Source organism: Chelonoidis abingdonii, chromosome 6 (assembly GCF_003597395.2).
Source record: "Chelonoidis abingdonii isolate Lonesome George chromosome 6, CheloAbing_2.0, whole genome shotgun sequence".
NCBI classification, from domain to species: domain Eukaryota; kingdom Metazoa; phylum Chordata; order Testudines; family Testudinidae; genus Chelonoidis; species Chelonoidis abingdonii.
In genome coordinates, this window is record NC_133774.1 from 15,937,379 (window position 1) to 15,956,749 (window position 19,371).

At 41.2% G+C, this 19,371-nt stretch overlaps 1 protein-coding gene across 4 annotated transcripts in view; it reads right to left on the bottom strand.

Annotated features, from left to right (window-relative positions):
* Positions 1 to 19,371, bottom strand: part of DYM (dymeclin) — a 351,012-nt gene that overhangs the window by 102,324 nt on the left and 229,317 nt on the right. Inside the window, exon 14 of one of the 4 annotated variants that reach the window (XM_075066862.1) lies at positions 19,138 to 19,302. The exons of the other annotated variants lie outside the window; for them this stretch is intronic. Coding sequence (XP_074922963.1) covers positions 19,138 to 19,302 — 165 coding nt within the window. The remainder of the gene's footprint in view (positions 1 to 19,137; positions 19,303 to 19,371) is intronic. 4 annotated transcript variants of the gene reach the window in all.

A 19,371-nucleotide genomic window follows, 5' to 3' on the forward strand; every position in this document is an offset into this window, starting at 1 on the left:
ACTTTGTGTAGCACCCTCTCTCTGAGCATCTGACAGCAACTGGTAAAATATTAATTTAGCCTCAGAGCACCATCTAAAGGTTGTATTGTTATTCCCATTTATCTGTGTCTGAGTCACAAAAAGGTCTCCTAATTCCCATTCACATGCCTTAATCACACTTCTACTTCTGCCTATTTAAAACTAGACAGGACACAACAATGGAAAAATATATAGCAGGAAAAAATCCTTCATGGACAGGGTGGATAGACTAAATGAGATGAAGATAGTGTAGGGTTTTCCATCATTACTTTCTGTGATGATATGTAATTTATGTAATTAAATTATATAATTAATGTACTCAAGTTCAAAATGGTTAAAGCTCAAATACACAGGGAGCTCCTTACCACATCCTTTCACAAGCATTCTTATGGATCAATGTTTTAATGACTCAATGGACCTCCAAAATCACACTAGAGAACAGGAAAACCAACTATAATGGGTAGGAGAAAAAAAAAGCTGAGTTATCACGGGAGACCTCAAAGTTTCTTGCTCCCAGTCCTAAAGTGTCCTTAGAATTCCTAAAAATTATTTATGGCAATTTCCTAACTCAAAGTGCTGAATCCAACATGAGGGAACTGTATATTAGACCTGATCTTGACAGATCAATTCCTCTTTATAGCAAAACTAAACATTAGTGGTTGAATAGCTGCAAGTGATCATGACTTGATTATTTTGTTGATGTATAACAAATGTAAAGCCCAAACCAGTAAAATATACATATGGTGCTTTTAAAGGATCAATTTCAAAAGGATTAAAACAATAATGAACCAAATCAGCTGGGATAAATAATTTTAAAAGACAACTGTCAATGATAATTGGAAACTGTTTAAAAACATTTTACTAGACACCCAATGCCACAATTAAGAAAGAAGAGAAGCAACAACCTGTCTTAGAAGGGACATGAAAACAGCTATTTTTTGTTTATAGCAATGAATATAAATTAGAAGCTAGGAATTACAGAATATTGATAAAGGAAGCAAAAGAACACAAGCAGAAAGCCAGAGCTAACAGAGCTAAAAAAAATAAGGAGTTTTAAAAGTATATAAAGAACAAATAAGTCTTAACGATGATATTGGTTCCACACTAGAAATGGTACAAAGATCAATAATGCAGAAAAGGTAGAAGTGGTTAATAAATATTTCAGTTCTGTATTTGGTAAAAAGAGATGTATTTATATTTTATGATGACATACTTTCCATTACAACAGTAACTAAAGAGAATGTTAAAAAGCAGCTACTAAAGTTAGACACTTAATATAATATACATTTTGGATGTAATATACCTAAGACTTCTGTAAGGCATCTGGCTTGGTTCCACATGACATTTTGATTAAGAAATTAAAGCCACAGAAATTCAACATGCCATACACTAAATGGATTAAATATTGGCTACTGATAGGCCTCAAAATGTAATTGTAAATGGAGAATCATGATCAAGTAGGTATGCTTCTACTGGTCAATCAGAGATAAATTCTTGGCATTATACCATTTAATATTTTTATCAATGCCCTGGAAAAAACCCCAAAATCATTATTGATAAAATTTGCCATGGAACAAAGATTGGAAAGTGGCAAATAATGACAAGCACAGGTCACTGATATGCAACAATCTTGATCGCTTTGTAAGAGGGATACATGCAAACAATAACCATTTTGATGGTACAAACACTACTCAACTACTGTGCTCAGTTCTAGTATCAGACTTCAAGGAGGATGCTGAAAAACTGGAGAGGGTTCAAAAGAAGAGCCACAAGAGTGATTAATGGATTGGAAAATGTGCATTACGGTGATAGGCCTCAAGGAGTTCAGTCTATTTAGCTTATCCAAGAGAAAGTTAAGGGGTGACTTGATCACAGCCTATACGTATCTACACAAGGAACAGAAATTTGATAATCTAACAGCTAAACATATACTAACATTCAATGTCTGGAAGCTGAAGCTAGACAGAGTGGAAATAAGGTGCTAATTTTACAGGGAGACTAATTAACCAGTGGAACAACTTACCCAGGGTTGTGGTGAATTTTCCATCAATGGAAATGTTTTAAATCAAGACTGGATGTTTTTCTAATAGATATGCCCTAGATCAAACAGGAACTAATTCAGGCAAGTTCTGTGGCCTGTTTTGCTGGAGATCAGATTAGATGATGACAATGGTCTCTTCTGGCCTCAAAAAAAAATAATGTATGAATCTAAGGAATACAACAACAAATACTAAATGAAAAGATAGAGAGAGGAAAGGCTGCAGCAAAATTTGCATACATTTTTATCTTGTGGTTTGCCGGCAGACAAGACAAACAAATCTTTGAGAGAGATGGGTTTTCTTGCATAAAGAAAATCAGTATAACTAAAATGGGTGTACTGGTCCATGTCTCAGCAGAACTAAACTCTTGCATTACCACTCTCACAGACCAGCGCAACCATACAGAAAGGCAAGATTAGCACTGGATCTGTATTGCTATTAGCCATGACCCTATTTGTAATTAAAGCTGCAATGATTAATGAATATATTTAGTTACACAAATCATTTATTTTGATTTGAAAACATTTAACTGAATATTCAAGCAGGCAGTGACATTAGGACTTCAGTCCTGTAGCTGAATGCATGTCAGCAGGACTCCTGTGTGAATAAGGCTGTTGGACTGAGGGTCTGGGGACATAATATTCTGAAGTTCCCTGTCTCCTCTGATGGTCAGAGGAGAAGTCAAAAATGACACTGAAGTTTGGAGCCTGGGTGATGGGGAAGATGGTTGTGTTAGCAACAACAACAGAGAAGAGAGGAAGGAGAGAAGGTTTCGGAGAGAAGAGGAGGAGCTCAGAGTTCCCCAAATTGAGTTTAAACAGGTGCTAGGATGTCCAGGAAGAGGTGAGAGGTTGAAAGGAAGGGGTAAGGTCAGAGGAAGAAAGGTAAACTGAGAGTTGCTGGAACAGAGGAAACAGACGAAACTATGACAGAGAGAAGAGACGGGGACCAAGGACAGAACCTCTCCCTCCCAAACAAACACTCCCCCCTCCCCAATTTTCAAGGATAGTGGTTAACTTTAATTTATCAGACCAATTAAAAATATTTAGTAAAATCTCTGAGTATGGGAATACTCAAGAACTATAGTATTGTTTATAATTGCTTATTTGGTGTGCAAGGGAGGGATAGCTCAGTGGTTTGAGCACTTGCCTGCTAAACCCAGGGTTGTGAGTTCAATCCTTGCGGGGGTCACTTAGGGAACTGGGGTAAAAATCTGTCTGGGGATTGGCCCTGCTTTGAGCAGGGGGTTGGACTACATGACCTTCTGAGGTCCCTTCCAACCCTTAATCTATGATGACCCAGGAGGTCTTATGTAATCCCCTTTTCAGGAAGTACATGATGATAAACTGAGCAGCAGCTAAACACAAAACAAAACACAGCCTAGTGGGCCAGAAATTGGATGAACATGGTGTGACTCTGTATGGAATTTGGGGGACACTTTAGGATATTATGAATATTGTAAAATAGCAATGAGTTGTGCCACATATGCTGTGTAAGGTATTTGCAAAAATGTTATAATTTGCCAAATATGGTAATCTTGTATATGTGTGTGTATAGTAAGTTATATGTATGGTATGTCTGTAGTTCCAAACTTGTGCTGTGCATCTGGGTGACACCCCCAGACAGATTGGCATCAGCACTGCCTTGCCTGCTTGATGGCCCATCAATGAACAGCAACTGTACAATGAACCCATTGAAAAGGCCAGGGGCTACACCTTATGACTGAGCAAGGCATGCAGGGGCCTGCCTATGGATAGAACTCTAAGGCCTTGGCTACACTGGAGAGTTGCAGTGCTGGTGGTGGCTTTACAGCGCTGCAACTTACCGTCCACACTTGCAAGGCACATACAGCGCTGTATCTCCCTGGCTACAGCGCTGCATGTACTCTACCAAAACTACTGCCTGGGGATAACGCTACAAGCACTGGTGGATGCAAGAGAATGCTAAACGCCAGGGTAGCGAACTAAAGCGCTGTTAATTTGGCCTCCAGAGGTTATGTCAGAAGGTTCACTAGATCGCCTGCTCAGACTACTCTGCTCATAACAGTAAGCACTACTCTAGCCCTAGGCCTCAGGTGAAACGTAGGTCCCCTTTAAATGCCACACACAGGGAATTTTAAAAATCCCAATTCTGTTTGCTCGCAAAGCCAGGTGTGCATGCAAAATACAGTAGAATCGTTTCCAAGGTGACCCTGCCAAATCCACACGAAAAACGTAGACCAGCATGGAGCAAATAGGATGGTTCTGGACTCATCGAAAGCAATAAGAGGGAAGAGGACAGCTGTACGTAGTCCACAGCTAAGCGCTCCAGCACATAGGAAATTATGGAACTTATGGACAGATATGAAGGGACCATGCTTGAAAGGGGCCATGATGAGGACGCAGTGGCAAGTGGCAAAAGGGTTAAAGTGAAGGAGAGCTAGTGGAAGTGGCCTATTTGAACGAGGGAAACCATCCGCTTCCACAGGCGCGGCCCATCAGCTAAAAAAGACCTGCCGTTTCTTACAGGAGCTGGACGTGAACTTGAGGGTGACCCACGCCAATCAAGGACCACGATGGACCTCAAGTGGGGCGGGAGTGCGGAGGAGGAGAGGGGGGAGAGAAACCGGAGTGGAGTACTGGGGTGGAGGAGACATCCGGAGTCTCAGGAGGCATGCAGCCAGGAGCTCTTCTCAAGCCAGAGGAAGGCAGCCAGTCGCAGCAGCCGGTACTTGGGAAGACAAGGAGAGGAGCGGGTTCCCGGTAAGCAGCTTTTTATTTTCAGGATGGAAAGTGTTTCGGGGGGGGGGGGGGGGGCGGTTATGCTGCATGCATCCTAGATGTGGAATAGCCCACTGAATGTTGGTCTATCACGTTGCGATTAATTGGCCTCTGTATCTCTTCAAAGTTTCAGCAGAGGTGGGCCTGCGCTGCGCAAGTTTATAGGGAGAGACACTGTGGCCTTGTCCCAGTGAGGCCTATACGTCCGTGCCATCTGTGCTTGCGAGGGGGTGGGGGACCATTGCTGCACAACAGGCAAGGCTGCATAGGGGCCAGGGCGGAAATCCTCATTGTGTAGAAGAAGCCTCCTGCTCTTCCCCGGTGACCCGGCAGTTGAGATATCTTCCAGGATTAACTCTTGTGGAAAATGCTGAGAGACTGTTCAGTGCAGGTGCCCCTGCAGCTGTTTGCTTTCCCCAATGACAGAAAACCGCTGCACAGCCTTGAAGCAATCGATCCCCCTATAGTCACCATTATCAGGCTCCTGTGGTGAGTTATTGTGCGCATCTCTTTGGTATGAGGCGAATTATAGGCTAAAGTGAGAAGACTGAAACTGCTTCAACTGTGGGGAATCAACATCACTGAGAATTATATGTAAACATACTGCATTAGTAACTGTTGCCTTTTTTTTGCCTTCGACAAGCAGAACCTTTGATTTCTCAGCTGTGCCTGTTTATCAACAGCTCAAAGATCTAAACATCCGAGAAGCCAAGCACGAAAAGAGCAAAGACCGACCATGCTGCAAGCAGTTATAGGAACTCACTCTGGCAGAAGGAGAATTAAAAACTGCAGGACACTGAGAGGGAAAAAGGAAGCAGGATTCTGCCAGAAAACAGCCAGCAACAAGCAGCTTGCAAAAGCCATCCGAGCGCTCGGTGCCATTAATGGCAGGAGAAGCACTACTAGTAGGCGAAACTACACATCCCCCCCCGCCGTCTACCAAAGCCATCTTTCCTTGTGCTCCAAATGTCAGATCCAAACCCCTTCCCCAGCATCCAGTTCTTTACACAACTCCACCAGCTGGCCTCAACACACTGCACGTTACACACGTCCAACCAGCCCTGAAGAACTAGACACTTATCCTACTGCACTACAACCCACTATCACCATGCAGTTATAATCATCCTGCAAGTGCAAGCAGTCAGTAGCACACACTCACACAGGGACATATTCAAACACTGGTAACTGTACAGAGTATCCCCACACACAACCTGGCCTGCCTTTTAGCGTTCCCACACCAATGGTTGTTCTCTGTCAGAGAAAGTATTTTTTACACAATAATGAATTCTTGGCTTTTGAAAAAGTCATTATTATAATGCAAGAAGTCAAAAGATAAACCTTGCACCAGGAAGAACAGGCATGAGAAATCAACTTCAGGAAAAAAACAGATTCCTACTACACTGTAAACTGCACTTCACTACCGAGTGCAAGGCCACCAAAACCATACAAGTTGGTTTCAATGCCTTCCTCAAGGATCGCCTAACCAGATGAAGCCTTTGTGTGTGGCCTCTCTTACCACTGGGAGCTCTCTGGCTGTGCAAATTCAGACAGCTGCAGGTGTTTGAACCTCGAGAGGTACGCAATGCTGATGAAAATGTTTTACCCCTTGCCCTTTACAAAATATTAGCGGAGGGCACAGCCATAGAACGGAATATAAACGACAGGGCAGTGCTGGACAATTTACCGCCCAACACATCTAAGCTTCCCATACAAGAGAATCGCACACTAAGCCAACGCTTAAAAAGGAACCAAAAGCAAACCCACAGCTCATATAAATCAAGAGCACACAAGGCTCAGCACTGTAGTTGAATCAAAAATCCTTGCCTCACTGTCAAGCTGACCCTCGATATAAAAAAAAACCGGTTTTAGACATCATAGAGCCAAAAGCATTAACAGGGTAAAACAGGGGTTCCACAAGAGACTAAATAGGACATCTTACAAGTCCCATACTAGTGAATCATAGCTGGTCCTGAGGAAAAAAAAGATCCCTGCATGCCCAGCTTCGCGGAACATAATATAAACGAATAGAGCCAGTGGTACCAAAAGATGCTGTGCCATCATGACCCCTTTCCCAAGGCAGACCTGATAATGATCATGAAACGACACTCGTGATCAACAAGCGCCTGGAAGAACACATAAGAGACATGCCCCGATATAAGTACTTCAAGATGCTAGGAATGGAGTAGGGACTAAAATAATGCTAACCAATTATCGACCTACCAACAGTTATGTTAAACCCATTTGTGACAAAGCAACACACAAACTGTTCCTGCAAACGTTCTCAGAGTCCACAGGTTTCATATTCTTAAACTGGATGCGATTAATGGCCCTGAAACTTGCAAACAAAAACAGATTCCACAACCGTCAACTTTCCACAATACCAAACTGGTTCAGAGCGAATCAATAGCTGTCTGAGAGTTGCTAGCCTGTCCAAAGAATTAGTCAAAATAGCCAAAACAGCTTCTCATTGTACAGGGACAGTTATCAAATCTCCGTGACCTTGACAACTCCTGCAAAGGGTGAGGGACGAGACTTAACTCAACTAACGAAAAACTTCAAAAATATAAATCAGTCCCATGAAAGTGGCTTTTCCATCGAAAAGTTTGCAGCCACACTGCTCGTCATAAGCACGCAGAATTCCATACGCATGTGAACCCCAACCACAAATACAGTGAAGCTTAATATTCTGAGCCAAAACGGCAATATCACATGGTGCTAGCGCATATCTCCATGAAAAAAAAATAATGCCAAAGCATGATAGTGTAGTAACGCATCAGGAGCGAAACTACGCAATCATCGGGACTCCTCATGAGCACTTTCAGAAGACGTTAAGGAATAGCTCAATTAGCCAACGATAGATGTGACTGGCAGAAGACTCGTTAGCATATTCCTCAGCAGTTCGGGCTCCATTTCCCACAGAAATCACGCTGCACAGAAACCATTGGGAGAGTTACAATGGCGCCAAACGTGGACGGAAAAACAGGGACTGCTGGGATGTAAAGCGATGCATCATGGGGCGTTGGGACAGGAAGCAGAATGACCCGCACCTTTCCTTCCCTTTCCTACAACCCACGGCGCCAAAATGGGATGAGGTGTTCTGTGGGATAGCTGCCCATAATGCACCACTCCCAACACCGCTGTCAATGCTGCAAATGTGGCCACACTGCAGCGTTGGTAGCTGTCAGTGTGGCCAAACTCCAGCGCTTTCCCTACACAGCTGTACGAAGACAGCTGTAACTCCCAGCACTGCACACCTGCAAGTGTAGCCAAGCCCTAAGGCTTCCAGGCCATGTGCTGGGTACCTTGTGTTTGGAACAAAGGAAATAAAAACTGCATGGCAAAAGACTATAAAAGGCAGCTGCATCTTTTTCATTATGTCTTCATCATTCCTGCTTCTTACCTCTGGAATAACCTTTCTACAAACGAAGCTTTAGTCTGAGCAAAGGACTTCCATCCAAGCTGTGGATGTGTTCCAGAGGGACTTTCAAGCCAGCAAACTCACCAATACTGCTAAGAACCTGATATATGGACTTTGAAGTCTCTGTATATATGTGACTGCTTTACCATTTAACCTCTTCTTCTTGTTCTTTCTTTCTTCTTTATAATGAACCTTTCATTTTAGAGACGAAAGGATTGGCTGGCAGCGTGGTATTTTGGGAAAGAGCCAAACCTATACTGACCTGGTAATGTGGCTGACCCTTTGAGGTCAGAAGAACATTTTGTATAGTCAGCAGAGTTTTTTAAATAACTCCTCACTGTACTGGACCTACATGCTGATTAGGAGTCAGAGAACTGGAATGCAATAAAGGGGATGGTGTAATTTCTTTTTTGCTTCTTGATAACCAGTGTGGGGGATCAGAAGCACAGTTTGTGACTGGTTGGGGAGATTAACTTTAGTGTTACCCACCAGTCCTGGGAGTATCTGTTCTCCCTTTTGCAGCCTGCCCTGACCTTGGCATTTCCAGTGAGGGCTGCTCTACGCACACCTGGGTCACACGTGGGTAGTTATGTACTCTAATATTACAGTAATATTCTCTGAATTATTGTTTCTCTTCTCTCTCATTTTCACATGCCAAGTGTATTACTGTCCTCAATTTAAAAACATAATAAAGTTACAGAATTAAATACAGGCCATAAAAGCCACACATTATAGAAACACACTTAAAACAACAGCATTCTACAGCTCATATTTTACCATTATAATTCCACTAGAAAAGAACCCCTTTATATAAAGACATGAGAATAGCTTAGACTCAAAATTTTACCTTTTTTAAAGTTAATATAATCTTATGGAGAACGTCCTCTATGTTGTAGCTGTAGCTTTTGTTTTTGAGCTACTGTTTAATGCATCACTGAAAGAAAGATAATATCTACATAGAGTCCCATTATAAACAATAATTTCTTCTCTCTCTGTTGGCTCATTAGTCACAATCAAAATATTATTTTCCCAAGTTTTACTGTTTTAAGCTGTGTTGTTTTCTGTGTTGCTATTGCCATGTTGGTTCCAAGATACTCAAGAGACAAGGTGGGTGAGGTAATAGTTTTTATTGGATCAACTTCTGTTGGTGAAAGAGACGAGCATTAGAGCTGCACAGAGCTCTTCTTCAGGTCTGGACAAGGTAATCAGAGGATGGAAACATTACGACGTATCTCACGGGTCCTATGCATGCCTATCACAGCATGTGGTCTACCTCATACAGTGCACTACGTGCCCCAATAACAACTGTGTGGTTGAAACCAGACAGACAATTGCTACGCTTTCAAAAAAGCTTGTCTCTTTCACCAACTGAAGTTCGTCAAATAAAAGATATTACCTCACCCACCTCGTCTCTCTGATCTAAACTTTTGCAAAACAAATGAATCACCTTCAGTTACTAGTTCAGTCCACTGTTTTTTATTCATTAAACAAATAGATTCCTTTACTTGGCATTAGTTTCGATGTAAATGGGGCATCAGTGATGAATGGCTTATAAGACCAATCCAAAATATATTCACTCAAGTGGATTTCAGTTCAAACAAGTAAATAAAAAGGATACATATGTATTATACACTAGTATTATGATTGATATTAGCAGATTCAAGAGAAGGTATTGAAAACAGCTAATTAAAGCTAATAAAAATGATTTCCTGCTAAAATACAGCAAAATAGACACAAAAAGCATAAGACAGCAGTGAAATCATAACCTCCATTTACTCAGCCCAAAAATACAAAGATCAGGTAATTTCAGCAGATAACCATTGTCCATATTACAAATACAACCATGTCAAAGAACTTTGTTACAAGAATGTCTGCTAGGCAGGTTACAAACAAGGTTTCAGTCTTTGGCATAGGATGGATCTTAACCTTATTTTAAAACAAGAGCTAGGTCAGACCATGGTGTATCCAAGGTCTTTAAGGTGGTCATATTTCTAGTGTAGTCAGGGACTAAAATTTTTCTAAAAGAAGTTTCTGTACAGATTTCATCAATCTCAAAATTTATAAGAGCTATACAAGCAAATATCCATTCACAGGCATGCTATTAAAGGAAGAAGTCGACTTTACAATAGATAAAATATTTTAAATTTAAATAACCCTTCTAGTAGGAGAACAGTTACTAATCCATGTACATACTATCTCTGCAGCAGACTATTCATTTTATTTGTTACAATCCATGGGAATATGTATATTCTAAGAAGTCAGTAAAAGGAATCATTCAACAAATACATACAAACTTCTGGATTGCTGGGAAAATCAATACAGAGTTGTTCAGTCTTATGATTCTTACTAACGTACTTCCAGTTGTGCAAGTTTTTTCCATCTGTAAAACCACCATGGCATTCTTGTTTTAAAAAGTCTCAGGCCCCGAAGAGCACAGTAATTAAATTTACATTGTCTTCAGTTTGTATGGAAATTAACCTAATTTCCACAGAGGAAGCAGGGTTTGCTCTTTGTTCCTTCACATTTTATTTCAGCATTTTAATCTCTCCTTATGCAAAAAGCAACTCAACCAACCCCCCCAACCAAATAAAAAATGCCAAATTTATTATATTCTGTACCTTAAATTACTCCATTTACAAATTAAGAAGAAAATTCTATCCTCCAGATCACACTGTGTTCTCATTAAAGCCAATGGGAGCCCCAGGTACACAACTAAGGGTAGAACTGGGCATAATGATAAAGTCAGCAACTGCGGGATCCCAGACACAATATTATAAAACGTATACAATAGCACACTAAGTGTATGCTATACAGGTCCATGGAGAATGCTAATCCCATTGGGTCTCCATAGCATTCTCAACAGGATGCAAAGCCTTTGCCCAGAGAATACAAGAAATACGGGTTTCTAGACCATGCTAATATGTCTCATACTCAGACATTAATTTGCACAGCAGACAGCAAAATTTATGCAAATACCACAATGCTCCCTTCACTGCATTAGTAATTTGGACTAATTTCTACTTCTAACTACTCTGAATACTAAAAAAACTTGCAAATCTAAACCATCTACCATACATGTAGAACAGAACACCCTTCAAAAGAATAATAATTGGATTTATATTTGTATTTAATAGCATCTACCCAAGCTCTAGATTTTTTTTACATATAGATAATATATAAAAACAAAAAGGAATATAAAAAAAAAGCACCACCTCGAACCCCATTCAGCCTCCAGCTCTGCTCTGCCTCCAAGCCAGATCCAGCCCCAGTCCCACTCCAACACCAACCCTGCTTTGCCTCCATCTCCAGCCCAGCTCTGCCCTCATTCCCTCTCCGCTCCCAGACCAGCTTCTCTCCCATCCCCAGCTCTGCTGCTGAGGAAGCCTTGGCTGTGCACTAATGGGGGAAGAGGGGCACAGACAGATTCTGTTAACAGTAAGGGGGAAGGGCGTGTGACTGGAAAAGTTTGTGCACCACTGCTCTAAGGCATGCCTTCCAAGCCTCATTCTCGTGGCTCTTCTCTGAACTCTCTCCAATTTTTCAACATTCTTGTTGAAGTGTGGATACCAGAACTGGACACAGTACTCCAGCAGTGATTGCACCAGTATCAAATACAGAGATAATGTAACCTTTCTACTCCCATGTGAAATTCCCCTGTTCATACATTCAAGGATCACATTAGCCCTTTCAACTATACCATCGTCCAGGGAAAAGACGGTTACTCACCTTTGTAACTGTTGTTCTTCGAGATGTGTTGCCGGAGTCGACGGTACGGGAAGCACCGGTGCAGGGCAGATAGTGGTGCGTGCTGGCACGGCTTTCCTGGCTCGGACTGCGGTTCCGGAGGCGCGACGGCAGGAGCCTCGCCTTCTTCGCCGAGGTGAGCGAGCGCCGCCGGGCTGTCTGCTCAGACGGAGCTTATGATTGCCGCCGGTGCTGTGGCATGTGCGTACCACGCTCGTCTCCGGTGCGGAAGACCGGTGTTTAGTGCCGGTGGCGGTCAGGTGCCGAACTGCTGGAAAGTCAGGGCGGCCTCCATAAGGAGCTGCTTCTAAACGGGAGTCCGCGCTCCTTTTTTGTCCGCGGTTTGAAGGACTTGCAGATGCGCCACTTCCTCTTCCGTCAGCATGGATTCCCCCAGGCAACTTGAGGCAACGATCGGGGGTCTCCCTTTGGCATCGGGCCGGACGAACAGGCCGAGCACTGCTTGAAGCTGGAGAGCCAGCATGCAGGCCCGGGTTCCCGGAGCTCGGGAGAGTAGGAGTATACCGGCTCAGCCCTACCATAACTCATATACAGACTACGTTTAACAACTATACTTAACTAAACGTATTAACAACTACCAACAACACCTAACTAACTGAAGGAACTATTGTAGAAACTGGTGAAACGCAGAGGATGTGGAGGTCAGCTAAACCGCCTTCCACGTTCCAACGACGAACACGGGGTTGGTTAAGAAGGAACTGAGGAGCGGCCGGGTCGGCAGGGGCATATATACGGTGCCGCAAAGGCGCCACGCCAGGGGGCGCCTGCCGACCCGCCGGGTGTTGCTAGGGGAAAATTCTTCCGACGAACGTGCACGTGGCGCGCGCACACCTACTTGGAATGAATATGAGCAAGCACTCGAAGAAGAACTCATGTTTATCCTACATGACCCCCTAAGTCTTTTTCCGTTATTGCTCCCCAGGATAGAGTTCCCCATCCTGTAGGTATATAGCCTGCACTCTTTGCTCCTAAATGCGTGACCTTACATTTGACCATATCGCAACATACATTGTTTGCTTGCATCATGCTTACCAAGTGTGGTGGGGTAAAACCCCTTGAATGCTCGGTTAAAATGCTGGCTAAGCCCTGCTGTTTGGTAAGGAGGCCAAGTGCAGGGGCTCGGGTAGCCAGCAGAGGGCCACGCTGCAGGACCTAGTGGGGACTGACTCACAGCAATGACTGGAGTTAAATGCCAGCAGCTGGGCTGAGGATGGGAGGGCTATAAAAGCCCTGAGGAAAGGTCAGCCTGGAGGCTAGCCTGGGAAGAGAAAGGAGGGCTATATCAGTCTCCCCTCACAAGGAAAGAAGCCTCATAGGCCAGCAGGTGGGGAGGGTCTAAATGTGGATAATTGTTGGGGGAACAAAGAGGGCTTGCACTGCTGCACTGTAAATAAAGATACCAAAGAAGGAGAGGACTATTTATTTAACCAGCCAACACAGGGCACAGGCACAAGAGGGTGGAAGTGTGTGCGGACCTGTGACACCAGGCAACCCAGATAGGTCTATGCCATTAATCAGTCACTTTCATTATTTACTACTCTCCCAACCTTCGTACTATCTACAAACTTGATCAGTAAGGATTTTATGTTTTCTTCCAGGTCATTGATAAAAATATCAAATAGCATAGGGACAAGAACTGACCCTTATAGGACTCCATCAGAAACACACCTGCTCAGTGATAATTCTCAATTTATTGTTACAATTAAATTTTGAGATCGGTTAGCCAGTTTGTAACCCATTTCATGTGCCAGGCTGATTTTGTAGGCAGTATTGGTGTAGCTGTGCTGGTCCCTGGATATCAGAGAGACAAGGCTGGTGAGTATCTTTTATTGGACCAATTTCTGATGGTGAGAGAGTCAAGCTTTTGAGCTTACACATGATCTGAAGAAGAGCTCGGTGTAAGCTCGAAAGCTTGTATTTCTCACCAACAGAAGTTGGTCCAAAGAAAGATATTACCTCACCCAATTGCTCTCTCTAATGTTCACTTTGTATGGTTCTAATTTTGTAAAGTTCAGAATGTTACGTGGTACAAGTCAAATACCTTTCAGAAGTCTATTATAGCAAGCAAACTTGTAATCTCATCCAAAAAAGATAGTTTGACAAGCTCTTATTTTCCATAAACCCATGCGGATTGACATTAATTACAGTACTCTTTAATTCTCTATTTAGTCCTGTAACAGCCACTTCATTATTTTGCTTGGGATAGAAACTTAAAATGCACACATCATTTCAACTATAACTGCAGCATTGCTACTGCAATCTTATGAGCCCAAGTTATTAGTTTAGTTTATTTCTCATTGATGGCTTGATCAGCAAAATGCTGTGCACTCCTGTAAAGTGTGGTCTCCCTCAACTCTCAGTCAAGTCCCACTAATGTAAAAGTGAATGCTCAGTTTCTTGCCTAACTGAGCACTTTGCACTTAAAAAAAAAAAATCTACATTTTAAAAAGTGTCTAAAGATTTTGGATGCCCAGCTTGATAACTTAAAGGGACTTGATGATCAGAGTGCTGATACAGTCTCAAGTTGGGTACCTAAAATCACTAGTCACTTTTGAAAATTTACACCTGACTTCTTACTCCTACCATGATCTTTTTAAGTTATTGTTTTTAATTCTGGAGTTATGACTGTTCCTTCTGTTTAATTCCTTCTAATCAGACACTGGGATTGAATTCCAACAGTACAAGGCTCTGTAATTTTTTATCTTGATACAAATCATAGACTGCAATGACTGCACACGTGCTTAAATTTATGGAAGTGAATAATTCCCACTGACTTCAGTAGCACTAGGACTTCCCAGGTCTGCAAAGTTAAGCATATGCTTAAGTCTCTGCAGGACAGGGGCTTGCCTCCAAAAAAAAGGGCCTACATAATCTTACTGTGTGGTTCCTATGGTGATGATATAAACCCAAAATAAAATTACAAACAATATTCACAATAGCTAAGACTAAAATTTTGACAATATATTCCTTTCCTTTTCTTCCTCTAGCAAAAGCTCAACTCAAATAAATTCCAGAATTTTTTCTTTCACACTATTATAGCGGTTCTCAAACTTCATCGCACTGTGAACTCTTCTGACAACAAAGATTACTACACATCACCACCTCCGTGCCAGGCGGAAGCCACAGCCTGAGCCCCGTTGCCCCTGGCGGAAGCCCTCGGGCTTTGGCTTCAGCCTCCTAGCGGTGAGGCTCGGGTTTCTACTTCAGCCCCAGCCCCAGCGAGTCTAACACTAGTCCTGGCGACCCTATTAAAATGGGATTGTGACCCACTTTGGAGTCCCAACCCACACTTTGAGAACCGCTGCTCTATTGCTTACTCAGTTTATCAGGCTCATCAAAAACCTATTTCCTGTTAGTTTTCTCTCTCTCTCTTCCTCCCGCACAGAAAATAAAACTGTCCTTAATTTGTTTAGCATCCCCAAAACCATTATCTTGTTAGCTGCCTTTTGCTAATACATACATCAAGGAGTCTGTTTCACTTTCCAGAGTTATTCTCTAGGGATGACTGGAGCTCAGAGAGGTTTGAAATAGAAAGTGAAGTATGCATGACTAATAGAACATCACACAGTGAATATGTAATCCGAAAGGAAACCATAATGGTTGAAGTTAATACATTTCATGAGTTAGAAATACCATGGAAATCAATAAATAGTACCGCCACCATAGAATTAAGCCACTATCAAACAAATCTAAAGACTGTGATCCCAGCTTCAAGTATTTATGCTACACGAATGTATGGTATACTAAAAAAACCAATGTATGTGTCCCCACAAGTCACCAGAGTGACATTGTCATTAAGACAGAGCTGAAACTGCATTCTCCTCTTTAAGTGCCTCCAGAATGGGTACCACAGGCTGACAGTGCTCAGGCAATACAAAAGTGATAACCAAATACATCCATCCCCACCTTTTCTTCTTTTAAAAGCCCATTCATTTTAACCAGTGTTTGTTGTTCAACAAATGTGGTATAAACATGTTTACAGATCCAAGAAACAACAGGTCACCAGAAGCTTTTACAAGTCACCAGTCTCAAAATGTGAAAATAGTGTTCAATAGCCACCAACGAAAGTACATTTAAAAAAAATTAAACATGCAATGAGTAAGAGCAGGCATGAACTGTGTTAATTTTTCTTAACTCTGTCACCTCTAAAGGTTCCCTGATGCCCTTCCTTCTCCCTGTCGTTTTTTCTTTGACGTATACTCTCCCCCTCTCCATTTTAAAAAAATTAAAATGGTATTACTCTTCACAGTACATATGCAAATAAAATGCCTGATCCCACGTGGTGCTATGGAGGGGAACACCACCTCACAGGAGCAGATACACGGCTTCCGAAGATTAACACACTATTTGTACAGTTTTTGGAGTCTGATTCTATTGTCCTTACTCAGGGAAAAGTCCCACATATTTCAGTGGGAGTTTTGCTGGAATGAGGACCACAGTGTTGTAGAGCAGTAGGAACTGTACTACAGCGCAGTGGGAGTTTTGCTGGGCTCAGCATTAATGAACTGATGTAATTCATTGCTTTCTGTGCTCAATTCTGATTTTTGGAGTATAAATAATATTTGCAACATTTAAGATAGGATAAAGGTATCGATAATGAATACTACAGTAATGTTTGTACAGAATGTATGCATGAACCCATACTGTCGGTAAGAACACCTAAGTTTTAGATGCTTTTCACGAACTCCTTTTATACCCAACACATAAAACTTGATTTTTTTTTATCTACAGATTTATACAGAGTTTTACTTTTAGCTAAGAAAAGCCCACATATTGGTAGGGGTTTCCATTCCCAAATCATTAATTATCCACATAAAAAAGAAACAGCTACCACAAAAAAGGCAGCTGAATATTTTCATGAGCATTGTTTTTTATTTGAAGTATTTCTGGTTTAAACAACCTCAGTTTGTTTTGTAAAAAGATAGCTTTTTAAACGAAAACCACATTCTCAAAACTTCTAGGGGTGATATATTCTGATACCTCTCAACTGGTGTACAAGTCACATTTCATAAAAGAATAATGTCAAGTTAGTTGATAAGTTTATAAAAATGTATTCATTATTTACAGTATTCCAGTACCAAAGCTGTTTCCTTCCACTATCCATAATTATATGCTTTGTTATTGTAAAGCTATTTTAAGTGCTGAGCTGTTGTCACTTTTTGTATTTATTTTCAAGAACATATGTTTGGAAGGGAAAAAGGTGCACACATTTTGTAAACAAAACACAAGATTTTTTGGCCTTCCCAACACATTGTAATTCGTAAGTATAGTTACTGGATAGAACCACTGATGATTTTCATGATCCCTGCACTCAGTGCTGGATCATTTTGACTGCACCATTTTAGAAGAGCTTTACAGTTGTGCCGAGTGCTGATTGAAAAGTTCCTTCTATTCTACATAGGTTTTTATATTGCCCCACACCACGGTATTATCTGAGCATTTTCTATTGGGTGCGTGCTCCACTCTTCCACCCATCCCTGTAATTGCCAGCACAAGCGTAAGTAATCTTTCTGCCCTTGCAACTTAATTGCAGGAGTCTTGGAAATATCCCTATGGTACTAAGTGGTTGCAGTAGTAGCTTGGGGTTAGAGGTGAGGAATTCTATCTCCAGGTGGAACAAACTAGTTTCTTTTGTTTTTTAGTGGTTTCTTACATTTAATTTAAAACTAATGCTTTATAAATATATACCCAAAGCCCTAAATAAAATTTGACTCAACAATATCCATTTTAATAGATTTTCTAGAGTTCTGCAGATTAATTAGCATTTTTAGTTCATAAACTATAATCAGGGGCCTCAAGCCAAAATGGGTCATTTGGGCACTACCACAATACCTCTATTTACTAATAATACAGATATATAACTAACAAATGAATGCACAGAATAATTTTATATTAAACCATGTCATTATATGTACAGGATTTCAGTCCCTAGCACAGCGTAACATTTAGCCTGTGAATTTTTCTTCATTATTATTACTATTACTTTTAAGCAATGCCTTTGTATTCCTTACATTTTTTTAAAATAGTGTCTTCTCTTCCTAATTAGTTGGTGTTGCTTCTGGGATTGCCAGATTTTCATTGCCTGTTAGGATTCTTTGGCATGATTCCCCATCATTATGGACTACTATAAAATTCATACAAACAGAACTATCTCAACTTGCATGCCATAGTTTCTTCTTCCTGAATAATCAAGCTGGTTTTACTTATGTTTACTGTGTGGTCTGTTGCTATTTTACGCTTGCTTTGCTGAGAAGCTGCATTTCCATTCTGGATTCTTTCCATGTTCTGGTCAATTTTGTCATGCAATTTTTTCCTTGCTTTCCTAAAACTCTCGGCATCTTGGATAGTACATTAAATTATCTACCTAGTCAACAGGATAGTATGTATAGAACTATTTTTATTTTAAAAAAAAGTATGTTTTATCCTTCTTAGTAGAGATTTTTAAAAATTTCTTTCTATTTTACTGGTTTTATGTATGATCTAACAATTCTGGTGACTTTCTATTGTTATTTGGGATTGATGGCTATTCATTACTCTCCCCATTATATCTAATCTAATCTACGATATGTCAAAAAATGGCAGCTCTCAGGTATGAGCGATCATGAAACTGAAATGAAGTAAGGTGCAATAAGAGAGAGAAGGCTCTATCTCCATTCCCTAAACCAACACTGCTGTAAAGAATATCTGCAACAACAGGACTCAGGCTTGTCTTTAAGACAGATGCATCGCTATACCAGCTCTGCAGTGCAAAGCAAATACATAATTATGCAGTAGCTTGAATATTATAGCCCAAGAGTCTTATATTTTAAATATTATGGAATTTGGGAAGGATATTAACATAATTTATATCTACTGTAAAAATCTAAAGCTTCCAAAGGCTGCACACAACTTATGAAAGCTTGTGCTCGACTTATGGTGACAGACCCTATGTCGTGCACCACAAAACCTAACAGTAGGTCCTCTATTTATACCACACTTGTTATGATGCATATTCAGGATGCCATTAGTTGTATGATATTAAACATACAAATAACCCACTTGACCATTTCATGTTTTACATCTGTTCACTTAAAAGCATGCAAAGATCAGTCACACACAGCATGCAGCATGCAATAAATGCAGAGCAGAGGTTAATAACCTGGAAGCATAGGATCTGAGAATGTGAGAACAAGTTAAAGACAAAAGTTCCTCTCCATTGTCACTGAGGGTCGAGAAGCAATGCTGCAGCGTAGAGCAGTGAGAGTGAGGGAAATACAGTTTGTCCAAGACATATACATATCTCCGCAAGTGGCGGCAGGCATAACTGAAAGACAAGGGTAAAGGGAGAAAAACAGAAAGAGGAATTTTCCTTTAAGAAAGCCAATTAATGTTT